This window comes from Archocentrus centrarchus, chromosome 11, assembly GCF_007364275.1.
Source record: "Archocentrus centrarchus isolate MPI-CPG fArcCen1 chromosome 11, fArcCen1, whole genome shotgun sequence".
Taxonomy (NCBI): domain Eukaryota; kingdom Metazoa; phylum Chordata; class Actinopteri; order Cichliformes; family Cichlidae; genus Archocentrus; species Archocentrus centrarchus.
This window is the reverse complement of record NC_044356.1, coordinates 16113631-16141342: the sequence shown is the minus strand read 5'-3', so window position 1 is coordinate 16141342 and position 27712 is coordinate 16113631. Positions and strand designations below refer to the sequence as shown.

Sequence of the window (27712 nt, the reverse complement as noted above, 5' to 3'; positions counted from 1 at the left end):
ACTGACACCTCATTATGAACTGTGCATATAGATACACAGCATAAGCTTATGATAAATGTTTATATTCACAGAGTAGGCAGAAACTCACTGAAACTTTAATATGAACAATGTCAATAATGTCGCCATGCTCCCTTAAATCAATAGCTGACATGCAATAGTTGGTAACTGACTGAAAGACAGACTGAAAAAAACAGGTTAGACTGCTAAATGTGGGGATATAAATAGATTATATTGCCAAAAGTATTCACTCATCCATCCGAATTATTGAATTCAGGTGTTCCAATCACTTCCATGGCCACAGGTATATAAAATCAAGCAGCTAGGCATGCAGACTGCTTCTACAAACATTTGTGAAAGAATGGATCACTCTGAGGAGCTCAGTGATACCACCAGTGCAAAAAGTCCAGTTGTGACATTTCTTCACTACTAAATATTCCACAGTCAACTGTTAGTGGTATTATAGCAAAATGGAAGTGATTGGGAATGACGGCAACTCAGCCATGAAGTGGTAGGCTACGTAACATAACAGAGCAGGGTCAGTGGATGCTGAGGTGCATAGTGCACAGAGGTTGCAAACTTTCTGCAGAGTCAGACCTCCAAACTTTATGTGGCCTTCAGATTAGCTCAAAAACAATGTGTACAGAGCTTCATTGTTTCCATGACTGAGCAGCTGCATCCAAGCCTTACATCATCAAGTGCAAAGCAAAGCATCAGATGCAGTGGTGTAAAGCACGCTGCCACTGGACTCGAGCAGTGTTCTTTGGCGTGAAAAATCACGCTTCTCTGTCTGGCAATCCGGAAGACGAGTCTGGGATTGGCAGTTGCCAGGAGAATGGTACTTGTATGACTGCATTGTGCCAAGTGTAAAGTTTATTGGAGGAAGGGATTATAGTGTGGGGTTGTTTTTCGGGACTTGGCCTCGACCCCTTAGTTCCAGTGAAAGGAACTCTTAATACTTCAGTATATCAAGACATTTTGGACAATGTCATACTCCCAACTTTTTGGGAACACTTTGGGGATGGTCCCTTCCTGTTCCAACATGACTGTGCACCAGTGCACAAAGCAAGGTCCATAAAGACATGGATGAGTGAGTTTGATGCTGAAGAACTTAACTGGCCTGCACAGAGTCCTGACCTCAACCAGATAGAACACTTTTGGGATGAATCAGAGCAGAGACTGTGAGCCAGACTTTCATTCCAACATCAGTGTCTGACCTCACAAATGTGCTTCTGGAAGAATGGTCAAATATTCCAATAAACACACTCCCAAACCTTGTGGAAAGCCTTCCCAAAAGGTCTGAAGTTGTTACAGCTGCAAAGGGTGGGCCGACATCATATTAAACCCTGTGGATTAAGAATGGGATGTCACTCAAGTTTATATGGAAGGGAAGGTAGACGAGCAAATACTTTTGGCAATATAGTGTATGTTCACACTGTCATACTAGGAGGACTAACCTCCTTTTAGGGGACAAAAAGCACCATGAAGTCATGTAAACCAAAGAATTTTAGGTTGAACACGTGCTTTAATGTTAGAGTATAGCAGGCTGGAGTAATGGTTACTGTCAAACTGCAGGGAATTATGTAAGTAAATACAATGTCCTATAGTGATATAGGAAACTCAATTGTGTGTATGAGAGTGCGTGTGTGTGTGTGGGTGGGTGTGTGTGTGTGATTTGTATGCTCTGCAGTAGGAGTGAAGTCAAAGTGTTGCCAGGTTGGTGACCTTGGCTTTAATAATAGATGAATGGTGACAAGAAAAAGAGAGGGACACAGACAGAGACCATGAGAAAGAGAAAAGCAGAAACACAGAGATAGACAGGGAGGGAATACGTGCAAAAGAGAAAAAAAAATGCAGGACTGGTCATTTGACAGACAACAGAAGAGAAAAGGGATGTCTGACACAGGAAATGGGAGAAGCAAAAACACAGAAAAAGGGAGAAGCAGGGAAACCAAACAACAGTGCATTAGAGAGCAACTGACAGAGAAAATGTTGTGATTTCAGAAAGAAGGGAATGAGCGGATGGTGGATAGATAGATAGACGGCTAATAAGGAAAAATGAGACAGACAGGGAGAGAAGGGGAAGAGAGGGAGAATGTGAGGAGCGAGAGAGGTGAGTGACTTGTTGGTAGAGGTTCGTTGGCTTACTGATGGAGGACCTGTCTAATACACATGCACACTCACAGAAACCCACATGCACATACATTGTCGGTGTGTCGGTGGCTTTGCAGCAAGGCTGGAGTTACTGATAATGTTTATATTTCATAGCCAAGGTCTATGGGATGTGGCTTTAGGAACACAAATGTACTCTACAAACACACACAGTGTGCCCCTTTTTTAAAAAAAAAAAAAAAAAAACCCAAAAACACACATACATCTCAAACAACCACCACCTTAAATCGTGTGGGTGATGGAGCCAGCACTCTGAGACAAACACATTTATCTTGGACTGAGAATTGGTACAACTTTTCATGGTTTTTGGGGTTTGAGTGAAAAAAAAAAATCACATTTAAAGTTCTTTTTTTTGTGGGGTATGACAATCCAAGAATATCAAACACATTTTTTATCAGTATGATGAATTGTGGATGTTGGTAATTAAAGGCGACACACTTAAAAAAAATCAAATAATGATAGGCAGTAGATATTGGGAGCAGCCAGCAGTACTTTCTTACATAATTTATTCAGGCTCTGCCTGTGTATACTTTCTGTGTACTGCTGGGTACAGATTAAGAAAGGAAATCCAACCATCCTTCCCATACAATGGAGCAATGTTATCAGCATGGGTGCATTAAGATGGTGGCTCTCTTCATTAGCTTTTCTACTAATCTCTAAGGGGAAATATATGCACAATTATCACTTAGACAGGAACCTTATGTCCTTTATAAAAGTGATATGATTTCAAGTTAGTTTTTAAACTAACTTTTTATCAGTCTTGTGCCGTGCTTTGTCTTATTTACTACTTAAAAAAAATGCCACCAATACATTGTTATTTGTAGAGTTCCTTTAAGAGAGACAGATCTGTAGTATTTCATAATTTGCTATTTTAATAATTTTGATATTATGTTCTTTTAATCACTTTGTTGTCACTATATCATTTGAACTTCCCAATGAAACTCAAGGAGCATAAAGGGCAGAGATATATCAAAACAAGTGTCATTGTCACACCACTTCTGGAATTCACTGCATTACCAGACTCAGCACTGTGACCTCATTATGACAATAAATCCACGGCTGATGACACCCAAATGAGGTACACAAAGTTCATTTCTGCAGCAAAGCTCCCCTCTCTATGTTTCATGTACTGTGATCAAATGAAGACTACATCCATCAAACAGGAAACTTTGGAAAGGTTAATATTTTTAGTATGGCAGGAGCTGATTCAACAGAATGAGAAAAACACTTTGTTCTTAACTGCTATTAAGATGAAGGTCAGATGTTGCTAGACAAGCATTTATTTTTAAAGCAGACCAATGCACCTACAAATATTTCCTGTTTGATCAAGGGAAGTCATTGCTTCCATTAAAGGGATTATCAACGATAGACCTCAAGAAACTAAACTTTCCAACTTTCTTGGAATTGTGACGCAAAGATATTTTCCGCTGAACAAAGCAGTGAAAAATTTGCATCATGAGGACAAAACCTTTACAGAAGGTGATTTACCACTAATTAAATTTCTATTACAAAATTTATTGTTATTTCTTTGTTCAGTCACACAGATCAGTTTCCTAAGTTTTCGCGACACAACACATACAGTGTAAGCCTTATAAACATCAGAAGTCATCCATTGGTTGCATTTTTTGCCCTGGCCTAGGACTTTAGTGCCTAGAAAGTCAAAACAAAATGTAAGTAAAATTAAACAGAAACTTATAAGAACAAACTCTAAGTACACAAGATGTGACTTATCTAAATACCAAATACCGTATTTTCCGGAGTATAAGTCGCACTTTTTTTCATAGTTTGGCTGGGGGTGCGACCTATACTCCGGAGCGACGTATATGTGACATTTATAACACATGAACCAAAATACTCCAGCCACTTGACATCTCCGTGAACTGCAGCTTTAAGGCAGTCTTGCGTAACCTGTGGGCACAGTGGATGATGGATGGAGAGCACAGCTTAACGGCAACTGGGAGAATGCGCCACCCAACTTTCCTGGAAGTCATTGGATGGATCAAGAAAACATGGGCTTCAGTGACAAACCATCCTGTTGGGATTCAGAAAGGCTGGAATAATTGTAACTGCAGCTGACGACGAGTCTGACTAACACGACACAGAAGAGGAAGCGGCACTTCGTCTATGGAGTGTACGGAATTGTTTAGAAGTGACACCGAGGATGAAGAATTCAATGGATTGATGGTTTGGTTAACTTGTTAGTATGTTCTTTATGCTATGGCTATCTGAATAACTTAATGTTACGTTAACATACCGAACACGTGTTCGTTGTGCGTCATGTAGCTGAATGTGCTACGTTAGCATAACGTAGGCGTAACCGTGTTCGTCCTGTTCTTTAATCCATTATTATTTTAAATTGCCGTTCAAGATGGAATTTGTGCTCTGGGTCTCGGATTCTATCACCCCCCCCCCCCCCCCAAAAAAAGTGCGACTTATAGTCCAGTGCGACCTATATATGTTTTTTTCTTCTTTATTATGCATTTTTTGGCTGGTGCGACCTATACTCCGGAGCGACGTATAGTCCGAAAAATACGGTAAGTAGAATCAGAGATTCAGGCTAATGCTGTCATGGTCCCGGTCCGGTGGCCCAGTGTTTTGTGTTTTCTTGGTTTTGTTTCAGTTATTTCTCTGATTATGTTTATTGATTTTCTTTCGTATTCTTCAGTTTATTCTAGTCCCTTGTGTTTTCCTGTGTCAGGTCTGCATCTCTGTCTAGTGTCTGTGTGCCAGTTCCCCGTGTTAAGTCTGCGTGTTCCTTGTTTAGTCACTTCCTGTATTATTTTGACAATCTTGTGTTCCCCGTGCTTTGTGTTTAGTTTTGCTTCCCCTGTTATTAGTTTCATTTGCTTCACCTGTTGTGCCCTGCTGTTTCCTCTTGCCCTTATTACCTAATGTGTATTTAAGCAGTTTTTGTCTGTTCTTTGTCACGTCGTCATCGTTGCTCCCAATTCTGTGTCTCCCTGTTTAGGTCAAGCTCCCGTCCAGTCCCAGTGTAGGTTCGTTTTTGTCCTGCATTTTGGGTCTAACCCCTCCAGCCACACAGCCCGACATGACAAATGCCTTATAATGGTTACTTATTTATCAACTGGATATTATCTTCATGTGTTATGGTCATGTGACCAACATGTGATTTTAGATGGTACCACCCTGTATTTTAGTGTATGATGAAGAGTGGGTGTGCTTAAAATTTCACACATTACCAAGTTGCAATAAACAGGTAAAAACGGAACTATTTTGACCCAGCAACTACTCCGCATTGTTGTGAGGAGGGATTTTTACCCCCATCTCATCCTCGGTGTACAAACACAGTCTGATAAGTTTACCGAAGCCTTTGAAAATCTTTCCACGGGTCATTTAAATGCTTTTAATTCACCCACTTTCCTTCTCATTTCCTCTCCCACAGACACAAATGCATGCTCATTACTTACCTTTATAGTTGATTTTAAAGCCGATAGATCCAACACTCTCATCTGACTGTAGGTGGAGCCACATCTGGTGGGTCATGCTGACTATCAGGTCAGGAACAAAGCTACCTGATAGGCTGGAGCACAAAATATACTGCTATTAAATCACTGTCACCATGATTACTATTATAAAAACAAGTATAATTTTCATCATTGCAATCATAGCTATAATGAAATCCTCAAGTGATTCTCTGAGTGTGAACAAATTGCTGGAACATACTGCACCAGAGTTTGCAGAATCCTGCCCGAGGATGGCAAATTGCTTTGAGTACTCTGATAATATGCAACCTTTTTTCAAAGTGCTACAAGGGTGTTACAAGCGAGGCTAACAGTGACCATCTACAAAGTGAACCATAATCACCCACTTTGTGAAAGGTCTGGCTATTATCTTTTTAGGCACTACAGAACATTTTACAAATTTAAGAATACGGGTGAATAAATAATGCTGATTTCTATTTTATGATCAAACTATTCATGCCAAAGAGATGAACATTTTTGACTTAAGTGGATGCTGACGGTTTGCATCAAGACCAGAATGAAAACTGAGAAAGTACAAGAAAAAAAGTCCTTTTCTCATTGATTACCCTGAGACAGACTAACAATAGCACTGCTGCTTATGGGGACAGCTGGTCTCTATACTGCACACTCTGCAACATATCAGTGATATTTATTTGCCTGTACAAATTTTTTCTCAGTGTTTTTTTTAAGTAACAAGCTATAGTTAGAAACGATTAAAGGATTATACAACAATTACCACCATGCTGGTATTGTTAAAGAAATGATGGAGGATGCAGGATTGCCCACATCTGACTCAAGAATGAGTAATGACTTATTTTTATTTGTTTAGAAAGCTAATTAATAAGTGTAATATACAATATTGTGCAAAAGTCTTGAGCCAACCCTCATTTCTTTATACTTTAGTAGAAAAGATCACGTCAAAAATTACAAGAAAGTCTGCCTCCTTGGAAGTATAATATAAAGAAACAAGGGGTGACTTTAGTATATAATTATAGTATTAATACTTACACCTGTAGAATAGTTGTAGGATCACCAACCTCCCCTCCATCCCCAATAGTTAGAGTATCATAGGCAATCTCCAAGTCAAACTCTTCAAAGTTGATCTGGATGACCTAATATTGACATGCAAGAAAAAACAAGCATATTCACATACATGTGAGTTTCAAGTTATGGAGAGTCAATAAGTGATAGATAACTTTATTTTTTAAAAGCACAACAACAAGAAAAAGAAGCAACGTTAAAAGCAAAGTTCAGAAACTCAGCACCCAATATGGGAATATGTTTATTGATTCCAGTTAAACAAGCATCAGTTTAGAGGTTGTTGAACTGAGCTGTCTCCTAAAATTTCAGCTTCACACCAGCACAACTTTTGGCTCAAAAAATTCCAGATTCGTTTAAAAAAATTGTGACTTTTATCATCATTTGTGTCAAATAGCCCTAAAACTAGCTTGAGCCATTTTCTCATCAAAGACATAATAAAAAGGCTTAGGTAAATGCAGCGATAATACAATTAAAGATCATTCTTTAAAAATTAACAAAAAAGAGAAACTATATATAGAAAAACAATCAAAACTACAGATACGACCATAATATTGATAATAAATTATATAAATGATGGCAAAACATATCTTAATGATCATATTTCCATATATTTTTATGTTAAGACTTTTTACCGGTGATCATATTCAAAGTCATCCCTGTCACTTAATTATACCCGAGCATACTACTGTATATGTGAGTCATTAGAATTCATTCATGCATCACACAATGAGGCATGATTTCATTTCAGTATTGAAGATGAAGAGGGATAAGGAACATAAGGAACACCCCTGCGCTACACTTGAAGCAGTGAGGACCAGCACCCAGCTCAAAACTCTGATCAGGAATTATTAAACCAACACTTTCTGTTTCATCTAAGACCAGAGAGAACCACATTTGGCAAAGGAGAAGAGAGAACGGAGGGAGGGTTGATAGAGAGAATGAAGAAGATGGAGGCAGATGGAAGAGGAGAGGACAGAGGAAGAGAGGAAATGGGGGTAATAATGAGCACATCTTTGATGCTAGCAAAGTACAGTGGTGGAATATTTCAAACTAAAATTCTGACTTGACCCTCAGGGGAAGACTGAAACCTCACTCTGCCTCCGCCCTACTCTTCTTCTCTCCTTGTGAGGAATTTCCAGATTTCCAGAATGAATATTCTGCTGGAGCACTTCAAAGGCATCCAAATGCATCATACAGGTCTTATTTTCTGTATGCTGGCGTGTTAACACTAAGCAAATTTAAAAGCATGTCAGCATCCTCCATAACTGTATTTATTACGTTTGAGTAGGACGTCATCACTACAGTTCTGCAACTTAAAAACCAGGAACATGATTCCACTACTGAGCATATTGAAGCATACAGTTTATTCTTTACAGGACTTTAGCCAATGAATTTATGAAAAAATAGAGGGCAAAACTGAGCAATGCTTTTCCACTCAACTGCTGCTTTACTCTTATACGCTAGAGGTGGCACCTGATTTGTTTTAGTATATGGGGCCAATTTCTATGTCATGTAATACTTGTGCAGCTTTTGTCTGAGAACAACTAATGTAACCATACCGAAATAAAATTATGCAAACTGGCATAAGCATAACAGCACCATCACCCGATTTCACTGGAAATGAAATAAGCAAGATTGTATACTGTACAAAGACATAGCAGCGATCTCCCCACTGCTCAAGATGCTGACTCAGTCTTATCAGTATGTAAGGCAGCAGATTGGATTAAAGCATTACCTACAAACCTGTTAAAATCTCTCTGGAAAGCATACACACAGGCACACAAAAAGCAAACAGACACAGCTTTGTGGAGATTACTGTATCCATTTCTCTGATTACACAGTCACCATATTCACACACACTTATCACTGTATTCTCATGAACTAAAAAGCAGGGTCTCAAAACAACAGCAAATCTGAGAAGTCCCTCCCAGTTTATGTAAGGATTGTTCTTACAGTACTTTTTTTTTTATAGAAAGACATCATATCATGTTTTTGCAAGGATAATGATCACAATACTTGGAAGCCATGTTGCATTCTTTTAATGTTGCATGTAGTTGTTGCTATACCTGAAACACTTAGCTAGAGAAACAATGCAAACATGAACCAAGCACAATTAAACGTTTAGCTATGCAAGTTTGAAGATTTGGGGTTCATCTTCTGATTCCCATGAACTATCAATATGAAAGATACAAGAGGACATATTTCCATTCCCAAAAGTCTGTGCTAAGATCCGTGCTAACTGAACTCATGGAATGCGACTGAATGTCTGAAAAACATCCTGCAATACTGCACCGGTTAGGAGCTTACAACCTTTATGGAGCTTTTTTTTTTTTTTCTTTTTCTTCTGCACCTGCACTAATGCATGGATGCCATGCTAGTGCAGATGCCATTCATCTGTTTTTCATTTCAAGATATCAATACACGTTCTTTGTGATTTGGTACAAAATTCTATGCCAAAAATATGACAGCATTGGTGTGTTTTTTTTCTTTTTTGTTTTTTTTTTTTATAGTATTGAAAGTACTGAAGGCATTGCTGATGTTGCATTAGGTAGTGGATGTCACGGTCCCGGGCTAGTGGGTGTGTTTTCTGTTTTTTCCTCTTTCTTTCTGGTGTGTGTTTTGGTGGGCGCGTCCCTCTGGAGTGGTAGAGAGGTCTCCTCCCTCGTGGGCTGGTTTTCAGAGCAGCAATCTCCACACCTGTTGCCGATCAGCTCATCCTCCTGCATTACTTAAGCTGGCAGTAGACTGTCATTCGTCCCATTCTTCCCCCTCCCCGTGCCTGGCCTACCTGCTCTGTGCTCTTGAGTCACTGTAAATAAACCTTGCACTAAACCCGCCACTCTGTGTCTGCTTCAGTCCTCAGTACCTAACCGTGACAGTGGAGATAATGTAATGACAGTAAAAAGTGCAGGTGCAAACTGTGGAAAAATAATGGGAGTCCTACTGTATATGGATATATTTTGATTTTGAGCCAGATGATGAGAGACAAGTTATAGATTACCACAAGCATTCCACAGCAGCTTTCAGATAAAAGGGAAAAATCCTCAAACTTACCCAGGTAAAGAATCGCAATGAAACACATCTAAAATTTTCAAGGTGAGTGGGTTTCACTTGTTAAGTGTATGTCAAAAACATGTCAAAATGAAATCCTAGCTGCAATGCGCCCCACACAACGTTCACAGACTGATATCTCAAAGTAAGCAGGGAGGTCCCATTACTGTTCAATCTTTCATGTTATACTTCTTCACCAACTTTTACAGTACTTACAGGCAAAGACAATTTTATGATAATGGTATCTACTAGGGCTGCATAAAACGATTATTTTAGTAATCGAGTATTCTATCGATTATTCCAGCGATTAATCGAGTAATCGGATAAGAAATACTTTTTTTTATTAACAGTTTATCTGCATATTTTAACTTCCGTAATGCAGTTTCTCGCCATGTGAACAAACAGCGGTGAATGGAGCAGCTACAAAGTTCTCTTTTCTTCACCTTAACACTTGCTGATCAGGTGCTTGATGAAGGACCTCCAGCTGTTTCACAGATTTAATGGTGGTTACTAAAAGAAAAAGCTGCTGTTTTGGACGCTGGAAAAACGTTTCCTTTTTCACTACTTGAGCTCACCGTCACAGCTTCGCCTCTTTGCGCTTGCGCAGTTAAAACCGCTGCCTGCTATGAGTGTTTTGAAAAACTAGTGGCTGCGGGAGCCATGGCGCATGTGTGAGTAATGGTGTAATGCTTTGTATTCACAAGCATTCTCGAAAATACGTTTCTACTGCAGGTCTATATTTAGTCACTAATAAGGGATTAAAGTATAAAAAATATTTTGAAGGAGCCCCTCGGTCCTGGGGGGCGGGCCTTCCGGTACCGAACCATCGCTAGTGCTAATGGCCCGCGCTCGCTAGCAAACCAGTTCTGGTAGCTACAGCTGAAGTAAAGACAAAAATAGCAGCTGAAATTGTCAGCGAGCACAACACACACAGACACACAGAGAGCAGTGGAGGCGTGGAAATGCATGTCAGCGACAGTTGCCACCCGTCCCGTAAAGTACGGAACACGGCATGTTACGGAGCCGTATTCCACGGAGTCCCGTAACATACGGGGTTCTGTATTTTACGAGACAGGTGGCAACTCTAGTGATGATCCACTCTGTGTTAAAGGAAATCCATCGCAGCGACGGAGAGCTTTTCAGAATGTGTGCTTGTGTATACGTGAGTGATTCACACTCCAGTCCAGTAGGTGGACTGGAGTGTTCTATGTTGGTTTGCCAGCCCCCAATAAACCCACAAAAAAAACGTCAGCACTAATGCTGCTAATGCTAGTGAGGAGCGCCGCTTACACCGAGACAGCTGAGCGCTGCAGAGTTTAAACGAAGCATCGACACAGTAAATTTGTGTCGATAAATTTTTATAATCGATTTAATCGAGTTAATCGATAAATCGTTGCAGCCCTAGTATCTACTACCAAATTTCTCATATAGTTGCTTCCTCGTTGTTGAGTAAACAATCCCAAATATGTGAGCCCTCTGTAAGAAGCATTACATATAAACTGTTCTAACTCCTTGTACACTGCCTGGCCAAAAAAAAAGTCGCCACCTGGATTTAACCAAGCAAATAGGTAATTGGATAATTACTGCATGGGCGATTATCTTTCAGCTGGCAACAAGTTATTTAACCAAAACTGGTGCAATGAGTTCTCATTTCTTAAACAATCATGTCGAAAGACACATCGCGTGGTCGTGGGAAAGATGTCAAACCACTGGCATGCATCAAGCAGAGAAAACATCTAAGGAGATTGCAGAAACTACTAAAATTGGGTTAAGAACTGTCCAACATATTATTAAAAACTGGAAGGATAGTGGGGACCCATCGTCTTCGAGGAAGAAATGTGGCTGGAAAAAAATCCTGAATGATCGTGATCGGCGATCACTTAAACGTTTGGTGAAATCAAATCGAAGAAAAACAACAGTAGCACTCAGGGCTATGTTTAATAGTGAAAGTAAGAGCATTTCAAACACGCACAATGCGAAGGGAACTCAAGGGATTGGGACTGAACAGCTGTGTAGCCTTAAGAAAACCACTAATCAGTGAGGCTAACTGGAAAAAAAGGCTTCAATTTGCTAGGGAGCATAAAGATTGAACTGTGGAGCAATGGAAGAAGGTCATGTGATCTGCTGAGTCCAGATTTACTCTGCTCCAGAGTGATGGGTGCATCAGGGTAAGAAGAGAGGCAGGTGAAGTGATGCACCCATCATGCCTACTGCCTACTGTATGAGCCTGTGTGGGCAGTGCTGTGATCTCGGGTTGCTGCAGTTGGTCAGGTCTAGGTTCAGCAACATTATGTGCTCAAAGAATGCGGTCAGCTGACTACCTGAATGACCAGATTATTCCATCAATGGATTTTTTCTTCCCTGATGGCACGGACATATTCCAAGATGACAATGCCAGGATTCATCGAGCTCGAATTGTGAAAGAGTGGTTCTGGGAGCACGAGACATCATTTTCACACATGGATTGGCCAACACAGAGTCCAGACCTCAACCCCATTGAGAATCTTTGGTATGTGTTGGAGAAGGCTTTGCGCAGTGGTCAGAATCTGCCATCATCACTGCAAGATCTTGGTGACCAATTAATGCAACACTGGATGGAAATAAATCTTGTGACATTGCAGAAGCTTATCGAAACAATGCCACAGTGAATGCATGCCGTAATCAAAGCTAAAGGCGGTCCAACGAAATATTAGTGTGTGAGCTTTTTTTTTTGGTGGCGACTTTTTTTTGGCCAGGCAGTGTATATGTCCTTTACAGAATGTCCTAATGACACATCAGCACTGTTCACACAACATTAAACATAGCTATGCCATAACCACATTATACTGCATCCACGCATGGCCGTACATGTGTGCATCTATCAATGCTGTACTGAAGTCAGCTTAGATTGGAACCTCATTAGTGGCAGTGTGACGGTTACTGCTTATGTGTGTGTGTTCTGTTTTACTTTTAGTGTACTCAGTTTGTTTTTAGGATAGATGAAACTGAATACTCTACATATTTTCCCCCTCTTTTAATTGGTTGCTGTTCATGCAAACATCCATCTCTCTGTCTCTCTCTTTTCACTAGCTGCTTCTCTCTGTCTTTCCCTCTCTTGGCCTCGCTTTCTCTCTAATTGGCCGCTGCATGTCTTCCTTCTATCAGTCTATGGCTTCTAGCCAATGAGGCGACAGAATTGGATTTCTGCTTGATAAAGCACTTCCTTTGGTTGTCGTGGAGACAATGAGGTGAGGGAAGCTCCTCCTTACTCATACCATAATAAGAGCTAGAGATACCTTGAAGATAAAGTTACTGTAGGGATATGTGAAACACCTGGTGACTGACACAGTCAGTGATGTAAAGCGGGCATTGACCGGGCTAGGGAATAAAAGATTGTCTGTGACAGCATTACCATAAACCCTGATCCACACGCTCCCCTTGAACGTGCGTGTTCAGTATAAATCGTGCCATTGTGATTAGACCTGGGATGCAGCTGATGAAGACTGATGGTTCAAGTCCATTGCCACTTAGTGTTTTGCCCCTTACTTATACTTTATTCATCTAATACTACCAGGTGCATCCTTTCCAGATACCAACTCGGAACAGGAAGCAGTGGAAAAGGCTGTGCCTGCCCTTTACTGTTGCTATGCAACTACTGAACTATAGAAAGCATTAGAATCACAGTTCTCTTGTGATAAATGTTTAACATTTTTAACCTGAGCCCTTAAAAGTGCTATGCTGTTCATCCCGTCAGGAAGATGCAGAAGCACACCATTTTAATGACAGAAAATAAAAGAAAACCAGTGGAGTGTTTTTTTCCCCTCTTTGCCTGCTGGCTTCAGTGTATGTCGGATTTTTTTAAGCCTGCAGGGCATTTTTGAATTTAATGTCTACAATATTAATGGAAAATCTACCTAAAACAATTCCTTGCTCTCTTTGAACTGAATGGCCTTGCATGCACTTCCTTTGTGTTTATTATAGGGCTGCTAACTAAATATTCATCATGGCAGCACTGCAGTAGTCCTCTTGTATCCATGCGTTATGCATTACACTGTGCATGCAAATGTGAATGGGGCAACAGAAAACTAGCACATACTTGATGATGTTTAAAGGCACCTGTTTTAGGCGTGTGTGTCCAGCTGTCACAATATACTAAAAGATAGCTAAGCACATATGTGAAGAGCTTTATCCAATCTAAAGCATCATAACCAAATGATAATTTGAAAGAAATATTTAGATTCACTTATATCACAGGAAATGGAAACTCAAGGAGAAGAAGAAACCAAATGATGGAGAAAATAGTGAAGAGAAGAGAAGAGAAGAGAAGAGAAGAGAAGAGAAGAGAAGAGAAGAGAAGAGAAGAGAAGAGAAGAGAAGAGAAGAGAAGAGAAGTCTAGTAATGGGCACGCTGTCCTAGCATCCCCAAGGTTAAATGAGAACAGGAGAGAATGAATTGGCTCTAAAGGCTCATTCTGCCAAAACTAAATGAAGCAATAACATCAGAGAGCTATAGAACCCCATTAACACTTAACCTGACAGAGAGAGGGGGGTGGGGGGGGGGGGGGGGGTGGGTGGGGGGGTGGAGGGAATGGGGCTTGCAAAGACAGGGAAAGAAGAAGAGTGGGTGAGCTTTGGAAACTATGTCTCTTTACCTTCTGAGTGTAAGGGCGACTCTGTGAGAATTTGCGCAATGGAGAAAGAGATACGAGCGAAACAGTGAAAAACTGATTTTTCCCCTCAAGTGCCCTCTTCACTCGCTGTATTCTCTCTTTCTCAGTAGTAATTTGATGGTTTCAGCTTGAGCTCTTTAATGAAGAATCTGGGTAATTCTGAGGACAGTGCCTCTGGGAGTTAAGGAGGAGGAGAGTGGGCAGTGCAAAAAAGGAGACAAAGAGAAGGATGAGATGGGAAGAATGAGAGAAAGAGTACAAGTTGAAACAGGGAGAAATGTGTGGAAGTAATAAAAAAGAAAAAGGATGTTCTACTAGCTGTGGAGACAGGATCAGTTGGGACTATTCCCTTGTTCAGAATGTGTTATGGTGCTTACACCCTCTTGCTCTTATGAGGCGTTTGGGGTTATGCTGTTGCCTTCCCTCATGCCGAGAGCAACCTACCACTGTCCTGTCTGCTAAGCTGCCCCTCATTCCCACATCAGGTCCCTAATTGAGAACAGATTTTTACTGCCAGTACACCAGATCATCACTGCTCCCATTCTGTCACAGTCATTTTTGCCCATTACCTGTTTACCTGCCAGTTCCCAACTGTGTGCTTGCCTCTGTCACCTGCCCAACATACGTAAGCCTGCTTTTGAGCCAGTAAATTACCTTTTTACTCTACGAGGTGCTTCTCTGGATCCGCAATTTCCTGTTGTCACTAAACATTTGAACCATGCAGAATGTGAATTCCTAAACCAATGTGAACTTACAAACGCTAACTGAAATGTGCTCAACACCAACTGTGAGCACAGTCTTAACTGGAGGAAGTGACTGCAGTAATTGCAGATCAATATCCCGTGCAGTGTAGTAGTATGTTGTACTTTTTTTGTTTAAACTTAACCTTTAAAATAGATTACAAACTTTGTTGATAGTGTGATACAGGGTACAGCAAATCTTTAACACCCTCATGTTTTTCTGAAATAGCAAAAATAATGAACACTGCTCAAAATAAATAAAAGGAATACATCAGATCTCAATGGGGGGAAAAAAATCATGTTGGATCTCTATACTGGTGTGGACTGGGCAATGTGGTGGGAACAAAAGGAGCCACATTATTAAAGGGAAATCAAAATTATCAATGTACAGAGGGCTGAATTCAAAGACACCCTTAAAACAAAAGTGAAAAAAATGATGTGGCAGGCTAGTTCATGTTGCAGAAATCTCATTGCAGCAAGTCCAAATAGTTTGTATGGCCACTACATGAACCTGACAACATTGGGGGATGCCCATAATCAGACACGGGATGGTGTCCCGGGGGATCTCCCAGATCTGGACCAGGGCCTGGTTGTTCGAAAGGTGTAATCAGGACAAAAATGATCTGGTTTTGGTAATCCATATTTTTTTCCATCCTTGGATTATGTAATCCAGCTCACTTTTGTCCTGGTTGATTCAGGTACAGACTTTATGGGATTACCAAATCCAGATTACCAGTACTTTAACTGGGATGCAGGGAGTGCAACAAAAAAGATGCTTTATTAATATATATATATATATATATTTTTTTTTCCTTCTCATTTGCAGTAAATTCATTATTTTATCCACAACCTTGTTTATCTTGCCTATTTTGTCATGATATGCATGATATGTCATGCACTGTGAGGCATGAAATAAACAACTGCACTACCAAAAAATACATTAGTAAGAAAAAGTTGGCTACTCCTATTGCTGTTAGCAGGTTTTACCAAAATAACATGGTTCAAAATGCAACCATTCCTCTTTGTTTTTCTGCAGTAACACTTTCTGCACTGTCTTTATGCCATTATGCCACTGGGCCTGACTTGTAACTGAGAAGGAAATTAAAAAATGACCACCAGATGGCAGAACGTTTGCATGGTTTAAGTTTTTAATATTTGGATTAATCCGGTCAGATTATTTTTGAACAACTAGGCCAAGGCCATCACTGAGCTCCTGGACAATCTGAGGTGCATCCTGGCGGTGTTGGATGGACCAAAACATAATGTCAGGGTGCCGTTGCCTAGCCTGTAGAGGTCTGTGTGTCCATGCTGAACGATGTTAGAGGGAGCATAACATTCTCCAGAGCTTCTCCAGAGTCTTTCACGTCTGTCACATGTGCTCAGGGTGAATCTACTCTCAACCAATATCAGCCTGTATCGGAATGATGGAAGGAAAGAAGTATGGAGAAGGAGAGAAACAGCTTATAATCCAAAGCATACCACAATACCTCAAATGTGATGGAGGCAATATTATGGGCTGGGCATATATAGCTGCTAATTGATTCAACTAAATGCTCCAAAACTAATTGGACAGTGCTTCACAGTCCAAATGGATAACGATCCAAAGCATACTGCAAAAGCTTTTCATCCAAGTATTAAAAACAATTCTTATATTTAAACTCACGTTGTCCAGTTAATTTTGAGCCTCTGAAAATGGGGGACTGTATATAAAAATGGATCTAATCCCTAAACATTTAATGCAATAGTTTTGTTAGACCCTTTGAATTGAAGCTGGAAGGCTGCACTTCAGTTACATTTTAACTGTTTGATTTTATTTTCCTCTCTGGTTTTGCACAGAGGAAAAATTATTTTAAAACTTATTGACCTTACTTCCAAATGCCTTAAAACTGTTCTGCTGGATTAACCAACATTATTATTATTATTATTTCAAAATACACTTCAAATAAGTGACACTGCATTTTAAAAAAGTCTAGTAAGACACTAATCCACAAGCAAGACGTAGAGTTTTTTCACCAAGACAGATGAAAAATAAATGAAGGTGTGATTTGTAGTCAGACAAGGATTTGTCACTCTTTGTCATGCTCATCCTTTCCTCTTGTTTTCTATCATTATCCACAAGTCTCTGTTTTATTGTCTTAGACCAATTTGCAGACGTGCTGTTACAGAAATTTAATCACAGGTCCTGGTATAACCCTCAGATTTAAAAAACCATGTATAACTGGTAGTCTGCAATCTGAAGAAGTCAATTTTAGGCATAGTTCATGTTTTAAAGTTGGATATTCACTTCAATAAAAGTAAACCAGGTGTTTCAGGATTAGATCCCACCTGTTTCTGCTGTAAACTAAGTGTGCTGCACAGATTTTGAGGCTGTTTAGCTTTGGAATCATTTTAATCTGCTGTGCTTTAGATGTTTACAGTAATAGTGCTTGAGTAAAAGACTTGAATCGGGTGATGTGGTTTGTGTGGTCTCGACGTATAAATATTGTGTTTGTTCTAAAAGGATGCCTCTCCTCCTCATGTCAATACTGATGCTCTATGAAAATACAAATCCTGAAGACCTTTGCTTTAATGTAGGGTCATAAAAAAAAACATGGTGCTGTGCAGTCTGTGATTCAGTATGGCGTGTGACATGTACATGATATGGCATGAACTCTACAATATATTACAAAGCACTATCTGTAAAGCCTTTCAAGATGCAGGGCTACAAAATATCCTTTTACTTTACTTCATCTGCTCTTTGCTTAGGTTTACATATTTGGCAATATCCATTAGCATTCATAATACAATAGATATACAGTAATTTTTCACACTTCTTACACATGTCGCACATCGCACACACCTAAAACACAAGGCGTCCACAAGGGCCTTAGTGCTGTAGCCTTCAACTGTCACATACACAGTATAGCCTTCAACACAGAATGCATTGCTCTAGACCATAAAACCAGAAGCCTTGGGCAGTGACAGAGAGCGCTGTGTGTGAGAGCAGGAGGGAGACAGAGACGGAAAGGTTCTGAGCACCAACAAAGTGACTGTGTACGTGTGTGTGTGTGTGCCAGTCCCAAAAATTATGCAGTGTGTATTTGAGCACTTATATATGTAAGCGTATGTGTGTCTACGTGCGTGTGCGTGTTTGTTTGTCCCTATTGTGCTGACGCAGGTGTTGCCACTGACGACAGAGCGGTCACAACAGAGCCCCGAGTCGAATAAGGATGTGAGTCTGAATACCAATTGGATTTCTCGTGGGACATAAAGCGACCAATGGCAGATATCCATCTAACCTCCAACCCATCATCTGCCCCTCTGTGGTGGATTAGCCAATCAGAATCAAATACAGACACGCTTTGCCTGGCATATAATTTACAGTACCTCCTACATGAATTATTATCAACTCATTTCAATTATGTAAAAATGCTTCTAAACTAACTTTGCAAATTCTTGTGAAAACTGCTGAATTATAATCAATTAAAATTAAACTGAATGCATAAAATTCAAATGGAGCGAAACCTTCAAGCTGGTTCAGGAAGAAAACTTAGGCTGTGCTGCTAGGCAGGTATACTCTACCTACTGCTGCACGGTGCATATCCTTTACAGTAAGGCAGAATTTCAGCTCACATGCACTCCCACTCCTGGCTGTGTCGGTGCTGCTGTCGCTTGTTTAAGATTTCATAAGCCCCCATTCCACCAAACCTATAACCCGGAGGTTTTAAGTTCCACTTTTGGAACTTAAAACCTCCGGGTCTTCTCAGATTTAGCTTGAGCATGCAGGGAGTGATAAAATCACAGCACTAATACAAAGTATTGCTTCTTCCATATACACATTCACATAATAATAATAATGCATTCCAAGTGTGCTGGCTGAGTTAAACTGCTTTATAATCAAATACTTGAAACTCTACAATTAGAAAGTAGGAAATATTTTACTTATTACTCGGTCTGTATGTACATGTAAAGGTAAAGGCCATAGGTTGCTATGGTTAAAGAGTCTACTCCCGTCCCTATAGAGTCTATAAAGTGACCCACTTATAACTTATATTTGTTTTACAATGAATTGATCTATCTTCAGACTTTTTTTAATGCAACAAACACACCAAATTATGAATTTGAGAGTTTGAAAGAGACAGAATCAAAGTTTAGACTTACCTTATTGGGGTTTGAGGCAGTAATTATCCACACACACTGTGCATTGTTCTCATATTGAATTGGGAAGTTAGGAGATGTAAAGGTTCCTGATGGCCCTTGAAGATTACTGCCACAAGTCTTCACTATGGATAGAAAACAAAACAAAACAAAACAAAACGTAATGTCATTGTTTTTAGAGGCAACTGTAGAATTAGTATTGGTATTACCAACAGTAATTGTAGACTGCTGAGTCACCGCACTACAACAGGGTGACAATTAGCTTTATAATTAAACCATTTAGGTGATGCTTAGCCAGACATATTCAGGATAAATCCTGCAGCAAATGTGTATCATTTGTGGGTAACAGTTGAAGTTCAGCAGAGAGCAATTAAAGTGAATTTAACACAGCTGAGAGAAGTGCAAGGAAGAAGCACTGTGACAGGAAGGAAAGGGAAGCGCAGATAGGGGAAAGAAGAAACGAGTCAAGTGCAGACAGGTACAGAAAGAGGAACAGAAGGTCACATAGATGGTATTGATATTGCCAGCAACATCTCCCTGGATAACAGTGCTTAATTGGAAGTTATTGGGTGTGAAATACCATAGGATTAGCTAGAACTGTGGTATTGAGTGAAAGATACATTCATCTGCAATTTGCTCTTCACAGTGAAAGTCAACAACTTCACTTTGCTACAGGTGTTATAATTACAGTCTATCTTAAAGCAAGCAAAGAAAAGAAACAAAAATGAACAAAGAGGTGAAAAAAAAAAAAAAGGTCAACCAGAGGTATAAAAGTGTCAAGTGGGGATTCTCTGCGCTGATCTATAGAAACATCCTACTTCTTGTAGTCAGGTCCTGTGCTGGAAACTCTTACAAACTCAAACACCAATGCTGAAGTTACACTTAGTGAAGTGTTGAAAATGACACATGCTAGGTGTCCGATAAACCCACTAAGCCTTTATTAGGCTTTGTGTTCTGACTAGATGTGATAGAGAACCTGCTTGTCTGTCCTTGGGTTGTCCTGTTAGAGTTGGGAGGTAATTTTCTGGTTGGTTTGAAGCACCGTTTGTTCCTTAATTAGTTTGTTCAGTGGCAGGCCATAAGAATACGTACAGTTAACAGCCACACAAACACAAACACACACACACACACACACACATTTACACAGACCTAAACAAAAGAATAAGCACGAATGCTTAAACACGATGGTCTCATTTTAGAAACGGGCGACAAATGTGCGTATTCAGCCGTGCTTATATTGACATGAGCTGCGCAAGAAGCAAATGCACCTACTGTTGCAAAATAATCGAGTTAATATACGTCCTCACAGAGCACACGCGGTTCACACAAATGGAAACTTTCAAGCACTCTCAGACATAGCCCGCTCCTGGTTGTAACTCAGTGGTCAGAATGAAAGAAAGGGACAAATAAAGGAATAAAACCACAGCATGTTTGCACAGGTTTCTTTGTGTGTGTGTAATGGACTGTAACCGTGAAGTGCTGTAAGAGAGTGTCAGAACAAGTACAACACCCCTTAGAGACAACCTTATATAGTTCTTTTCTGTTACTATGTTTCTCTGTCTTTCTGTCGACTAGATCTTTGCCCGAATCCCCCCTGACTGGACCCAGTTGTTTCTTGTTTCTCTAATTCTCAAAGCATCCTCAGTTGACCTCTTCTTGTGTTTAGATCACAGCAGTTTATACACTGAGAGATATGTAGAGATAAAAATGTGTGTGTGTGTGTGCACGCTAGGGTTGCACGTGAGAAATGATTTATCTGAATGTCTTCTAACTTGTGTGTAAGCTCGTGTTTGCGAGTGCATTGACAGCTCAATCAGCGTGTCCTGAACGAATGGCCAGCCCATCACTGTGCCAACAGCAAAATGGGCACGATGTTGCTATAGCAATAGTGCAGGGAGACTTATCACCAGAATTACCAGAGGAGCTAACATCTCATAACTTACACTGAACTCCATCCGTCTCTCAGCCTGCATCTGTCTGTCTTTTGCTCTGTCTGTCTCTCTGGGTCTTTTATTCCCATGTATTAGTCCCTTTATGAGCCGTAGAGTGTAGCTCATGATTTACATCACACTCTATCATTTGCTCTCTGTGCCTCTTCAATATCTTTTGTACTAATTTTTTTTCCTGCTTTCTCTTCTTGTGTCTTTTGAAGGTTTCACTTATCAGAGGGGCACTGTGGTTATATTTCCATTTAATGCTACCTTGTACTACCTGTCAGAGTCAACTGCTATATTTTCTACTTCACTAAACTCTTCTAAAGGCTCACATAGTAAAAATGTACTTATACTTTAAACACACGCCTATGGATATTTCTTCTGCAAAGATATTACTTCATAATACCGTAACTGGGAAACAGAGTTTGTGTGATGCAACCAAAAGTCCAAAACATAAGTCCAATAAACCTGTTTTATAGCAGACATTTTTATATGGAATCACAGGTAAACACAGATGTTGCTAATCACATTAATTAAAACTGTGTACCTCAATACAAATGACCTTTCATTATTGCAATTACTAACACCTGTGTTTACCTGCTGTTTCGTGCCAAAATGGCTGCTTTGATATTAGTCTGTACCCAGAGTTTGGGATCCACAGGTGAGAAGTGGGCAGTAGAGAACATTACGGCAAATGTGTGTATCTGGCTGGCATCTTGGTATACTGATCTGGAGTCTGTTTTGTAGAATATAGGTATCAAAAAATTATTTTCTTTTAAATATGGATTTCTATTTATAGATATTTAGAGGGGTTTTTTTTAAATGCCAAATAGGTCAAATAGGTCTAAGATAAACATAGTATACTTGAATAAGACATTTGGCATGTATTCATAATAGAGGACTTGTAATGCATATAAGTCTGTGCAACTTATGTGTCTGTCTCTGTATCTCTTTCTCTTCCTCCCTTCATTATTTTTGCTGGCACTCAGTACAGCGGGTTTAAAGCCAAAGGAGCCACACTATCATTGAAGTGATAATGAACTGCAGATCAAATTAAAAAGAAAAAAAGATGATAAATGCATATTGCTGAACTCGAGAGCACGGTTAAGCAAATGCTTTAGGCAGGAACAGCACCGAGTTTGTGTGTCTGTAACAACATATACACTTTTGTGTTTATATTTTCAGATCAAGCACTGTCCCCCAGGACTCTCCCTCTCTTTTTCTGTCTCTCACTCTATCACACTTAGAGAAACACGCTTATCCGCATAAACCATTGGGATGTGAACCAAAATTAAATGGTGTTCCAGGCAAGGATCACATTGCCAAAGTCTATAGAGTAGCTCCAACGCCCTTGCAAACATCTCTCCGAAGTTTTGTTTTATGGATTCAGAGCATAACTGACGTGCCCCATAAGCACTGGGAACATTGCTGTGAGAATGTTTTTGAATTTTAATACTGTTTAGCTTCACAATATTTTGACTCAAAAGAGCTTTCTCCAGACTTATTTGCCTTACACTCAAGGTCTATAACTCTGCTTTCTCAGCAGGGTGGCCTTTGTGGTTAGTGAAACGTCCCCACAGTGGAGGCTCAGCTTCTATCTACTATACCTCCTGAAGCATACCAAGGACACTTAACCCTTAGCAGTTCCAGATTATCTTCCTGGCCCTCTACCTCACTGCATCTCAGTGAGACAGCAAAAAGAGTACTGGATGAGAGAAATGACACATAGAAAATACAATCAAATCAGATACTGATAGACTGATGGAAGTATACCTTTACCATTAAATTACTATTACTTTGGTTTACATATTGCATACAGGCAGTATCAAGTACTATCTAATGCCATATCACGCTGAGCTTTTAACCTGAGGAATCAGCCACTGGTGTCCTATTGTGACACTGAATACACTCCACAAGTCCATCATAAATTGCTTACAAGCAGACATTAAAGTGTCTGACCTGTGGTGCTACTGGCTCTGAGGTTTACTGCTCTTTGTGGATTTAGCAAACTGCGTTTAACAATGCAGCACAGATGTTGCATAAGCTCTTACAGCTCCTTTACGACTTCTTGTTAATATGAAGCTATTATAAAGTGGAACCTGGTAAGTGATATTAGAGCGCATCATCAGCTCAAATTCAAACTTGTGTAGTTCTAGCTAAATTGCTTTATGTTGAAGATAAATGCCATGACCACAACTTTATTGATGATGCACGGAAGAAGGCATGAACCATTGCTTTCTACTTCGTTGAGTATTCTCATGGCATCAGCTGAAAGGAATGCCAGCCTGCAGCATTAAACCACCTATCAGATTTAACAACTCATTAACTAAAGGTTGGAATGCTGTTCCAAATCTTTTAAGCTCACTTTAATCTGACTATAAGCTAAGGGTAAAAAGATTTATAAAGAATGGCTAACTTCCTATTTGTGGTGGGTTCTTCATGAAAGAACTTCATTAATAAAGTATGTGTGGGAGAGATAGGCATTTGCCCCAGTCACACAGGCCTAGAGATTGGTTTGCACTCAGGAGAAATGTGTATTCCCTGACTGGTTGGCGAGTGGTTGCTGGAGGATGCTGGCAGTCGGTAGGTGAAAATGGTGACAAAGAGGCATATGGTGCTGCACTAAAAACTTCCTTGTGCTTGTCTTGGTCGCTATTAGATTGCCACAGTTGCCTGTAATTTGCATGGAAGAAGTCAACTTGTCTGCAAACACTTTTGAAACTGTGAAAAGTGAAAATTTTGAATGGTTACAGCAGTAAGGCACAGATTTACTCTGGATGTAAACCCATTTAAGTTTCACTAACACTCCACAAGTAGTTGGCAAGTGTTGGCATCTTCCATACAAAATACAAGCAACTGCAGGAATCTGCTAGTGACCACAGCAATGGCAAGGTAGTTTTTGGTGCAGTGCCCTCTTTGTGACCAAGTTCAGCCAGCAATACAGCCAACAACGTTCAGCAACCATTTGCCAACCAAATGGAGAATACACACTTTTCCAGGGTTGCTGACTAGTATCTAGGCCTGGTGAATGAGACCTAAGATGCAAATTACCAATGCCAGATGATAGTGATCTGCTGTAGTTCAAAGACATTGTGAAGAAAAGCTGAAAGGCTTTAAGACAGTTCAGTTTTTTCCAATAAAGAGATAAGGATTGCGATTTGGCTAATTATTGAGGAAACATCCCCACAAAAGGGAATTTCTTAGTAAAGTAACTGTGACTAGTTTGTTATCCAATGGCATGGGTAATCTAAAAGAAAATCCTCAACTGCTTTTTGTGGAAAGGGTCAGGGTGATTTTCTTATTGAAAATAAGGAAAATAAACTTTTCCATTTAGCAGTGTTTTTACAAAACTAACCAACACAGCAAATTTGAGTTTAAATGTGATTTTTTTTTTTTTTTTTTAAAGCTGCATGTGTCAAATTTTACACCGAGCACCGTCTTGAGTCACATTAGAGATCAGAAGTTTCTGCAGGATGGTCAAACTGTCTCTTTTAAACGGCTGCCTACAGGAGCAGATAGATTGACCAATGGACACAGACAATGATTGATGACATCATTAAGCCGGCACACAGTGTTCGACGGGCCCTCGTTCTGGTTGGAGCTTTAATGGGTACACACAAAAAATTGGGTAGATACACAGACACTAAGCCACACTTATAAAAAAGAAAAACACACACACACACATAAAGCAATGCCTCCACATTACAGTTTCTCCCCTTTTCTTCTCTGTTATTGGAAATCAACATATGTGCATGTGAGTCTGTGTTTATCCCGTTGATATATAGCACCCTTCATTGAGTCAGTATATTCAGGCAGATCAACTGAACACCCCTGGAGTTCACACACACACACACAGACAGAGAGAAAGAGTTGGCTCAGTGGCCTTGCCATCTGTCCATTAATCAAGGTGCCACATGGACTGACTCCCTCTTTCTCTCTGTCTTTCTCTCTCCATCTCTCACTTTCTCTCATAAAGTGGTGGACAGAGGGACATTGCAGTTTGATGGCTTATTTTATTGTTTTTTATTTGGTTTTGTATTTGTCCTATTGTATCTAATAAAGTGATTACTGGTCTGTTTATATTTATCAATCTCTTTCTGGTGGTTATATTGTTGGTTACTGATGGCAAATTTCTGCAACCACTTTATTTTCCACATAATGTTCCAAAAGAGACATTTAGCTGTATTTAAGTGTTTGACAGAAGTGACCCTTTAATAAGTTAGCTGGCTTGATGCTTCCTGACAGATTGCCTCTCTCAATGTTATTCATGAGTTTCCACTTTAGCTATTGGCTGGTTGGCTGTAAAGGTCAAATTTGAGCTGTTTTCAGTTAAACACAGCCCTTATCTCACTCCATTTTGTTCAACACGATGAAATATAGTTGCCTAAAAAGGGACACTTTTCTCTGTGAGGATCAAATGTTTACTTGCTTACCTGTTGAACTTTCTTGCAGACCTTTGGCAGTAGAGGTCCAAAGAGAGGCACAGGGCCATTTTCACTGGGATCAAGTACAATTTTTTTGTGCTTGCATCTGTTTCATAATAGCGTCACTTAAAACGAATACACTGGCGCCAAAGTGGAGAGAGCAGTGCAGAGCTGTCTGTATATAGTTGGAGCCCAATTTTTTTGTTGGCTGGCACATTTTTTTTTTTTTTTTAAATAAAATTGAATTTGAATTTCCACCACCTCAGAGCATCTCTTCAAACACTGTTGTTAACCCAACAGATGAATTTGGTTATCAGAATATGAACTCAATTTTCTATGATTTTCTACTGGAGTGGTAAGTCACACAAACTGCATGTTTACACAGTTGTTTGGAGTATTCACTTAACTACAGAGAAATATAGCTCACTTAGGACTGCTGCAGTCAAAACAAGATTGCTATTTCCATCTGCAGCAGTTTATATTTAGCTGGATGCCTCTGTTCTGGGACCTCATTGTCATTCCATGCACATATGTTAAAAGTTGGATGCAGGTAGAGCAGCAGCAATATCTCCCGGTCCATGACACAGCAGACATGACATGAGCTCGAGTGGATGTGGGTTGCAAAATGGCTTGCACTGAGATCAGCTGTTATCAGCTGGACTGAGCTTGACTTTGTGGCCAGCCCAGGCTATCCTCAGTTTGACTGACTGTAATAAAAATAGTTGATTGCATAATGTTACTTCCCATATAATCAAATGGCTTTAAAGTCCAGAAACTTCTGCTTACACAGAAGATGAAGTAAGCTGATGAAGACAAACCTTAACCCAACCATTCCTGATAAAACCCATTATCACTACAGCTGTTGACATATTAGTCCTTTTACTAACAATGTAGACCTGCTTCAGCTCCCCCTTCTTGGTCCCCCTGTCACTAAAACTGCAAAAATGATGTGGTCACATATGCAGCTGTATTCAGAGTAAGAGGCCCAGAAATTTCCCACATTCTTTGAAATAGCACCTACCGCTGCACTGCTACTGACTGTTAAAATAGGAGTCTGCCAAAGGTAGAAAATAAAAAGGTATCAAATAATGATAATAGTAACAGACCACTCCTAGACAACAGCAAAGGTGATTCTACTCACAGTCTATTAGCTCAGGATGAACCTTTCTCTCTTGCCTTTAAGGCACGAGAGGAAGGTTCAGGATTTCAATATTAGATTTTGTCCCTAAGGGATTTTTGTGAATAGGTTTATAGATGGAACAGAAGTCTCTACATTCTACTGCCGGCTTTTGAGCTAATCCATCAAAACACCCTATTTCAAGCTTTCAATGTATATCTACCATGTTTACAATTGCACAGTATTGTGGTTAGTGTTTCCTGGTTTCTATTTTCTGTGATCTTGGCATATAGCTCAAAATAAGCCTCGGCATTGTTGTCAGAAAGATGGGATTCTCGTATTACACATATATTGTCCTTCAAACAACCTCGGCATTGGTATTCTTGGATTTATGGAACTTTTGAATATGGACGCCTTTTTTTTTTTTCCCTCACTGCTTCACCAAGACACGCAGTGGATAAAAGTTAGACACATCAGAACTGAGAGGAGTAGCGCCACGGAAAAGTTCTGCCTTCTGTTTCAACAATAGTAGAGTATCATTCAGCAGCATCTATGTTTATAGTTCGTCAGAAATCATGTCCAGAATGGTGAATATTAATCATAATTGTTCCTGCTGTTTGCCTAGGTGGGGACAATGTTGGAGTAACAGTGCCCTCCATTGTGAGATGCTTAAAACAACAAAGATCAACTGGCAAAAAAATGACTAGTTACTTAGCAACAGCCATGAAGCAGGATGGTGCACTCTGTCATGGCTTTGTCAAAAAGTTGCTCATGGTCGTTTTTTTTTTCCACTTTCTTTTTTTCTTCTTTTTTTTTACTGTGTATTATATCCACCAGAGCTTTAACAATGCACACCTGCTACTCCGAAGTTGCAGCAGCTCTGTGGAAACGTCTCACTCTGCCCACCTGCTTTTCCTGCAAATATCCCTGCTGATGGATGGCTCTGTTTCCCAGTGATAGAGGTCATC

The 27712-nt window shown here is 39.9% G+C and overlaps 1 protein-coding gene across 1 annotated transcript in view; it reads right to left on the bottom strand.

Moving 5' to 3' along the window:
- The window catches only part of csmd3b (CUB and Sushi multiple domains 3b), a 381849-nt gene that overhangs the window by 106031 nt on the left and 248106 nt on the right, over positions 1-27712 (bottom strand). The window contains exons 10-12 of the mRNA XM_030740552.1: positions 19273-19394; positions 6660-6763; positions 5598-5710 (exon numbers count right to left, since the gene is read on the bottom strand). Of these exons, the coding sequence (XP_030596412.1) occupies positions 5598-5710; positions 6660-6763; positions 19273-19394 (339 nt within the window). The remainder of the gene's footprint in view (positions 1-5597; positions 5711-6659; positions 6764-19272; positions 19395-27712) is intronic.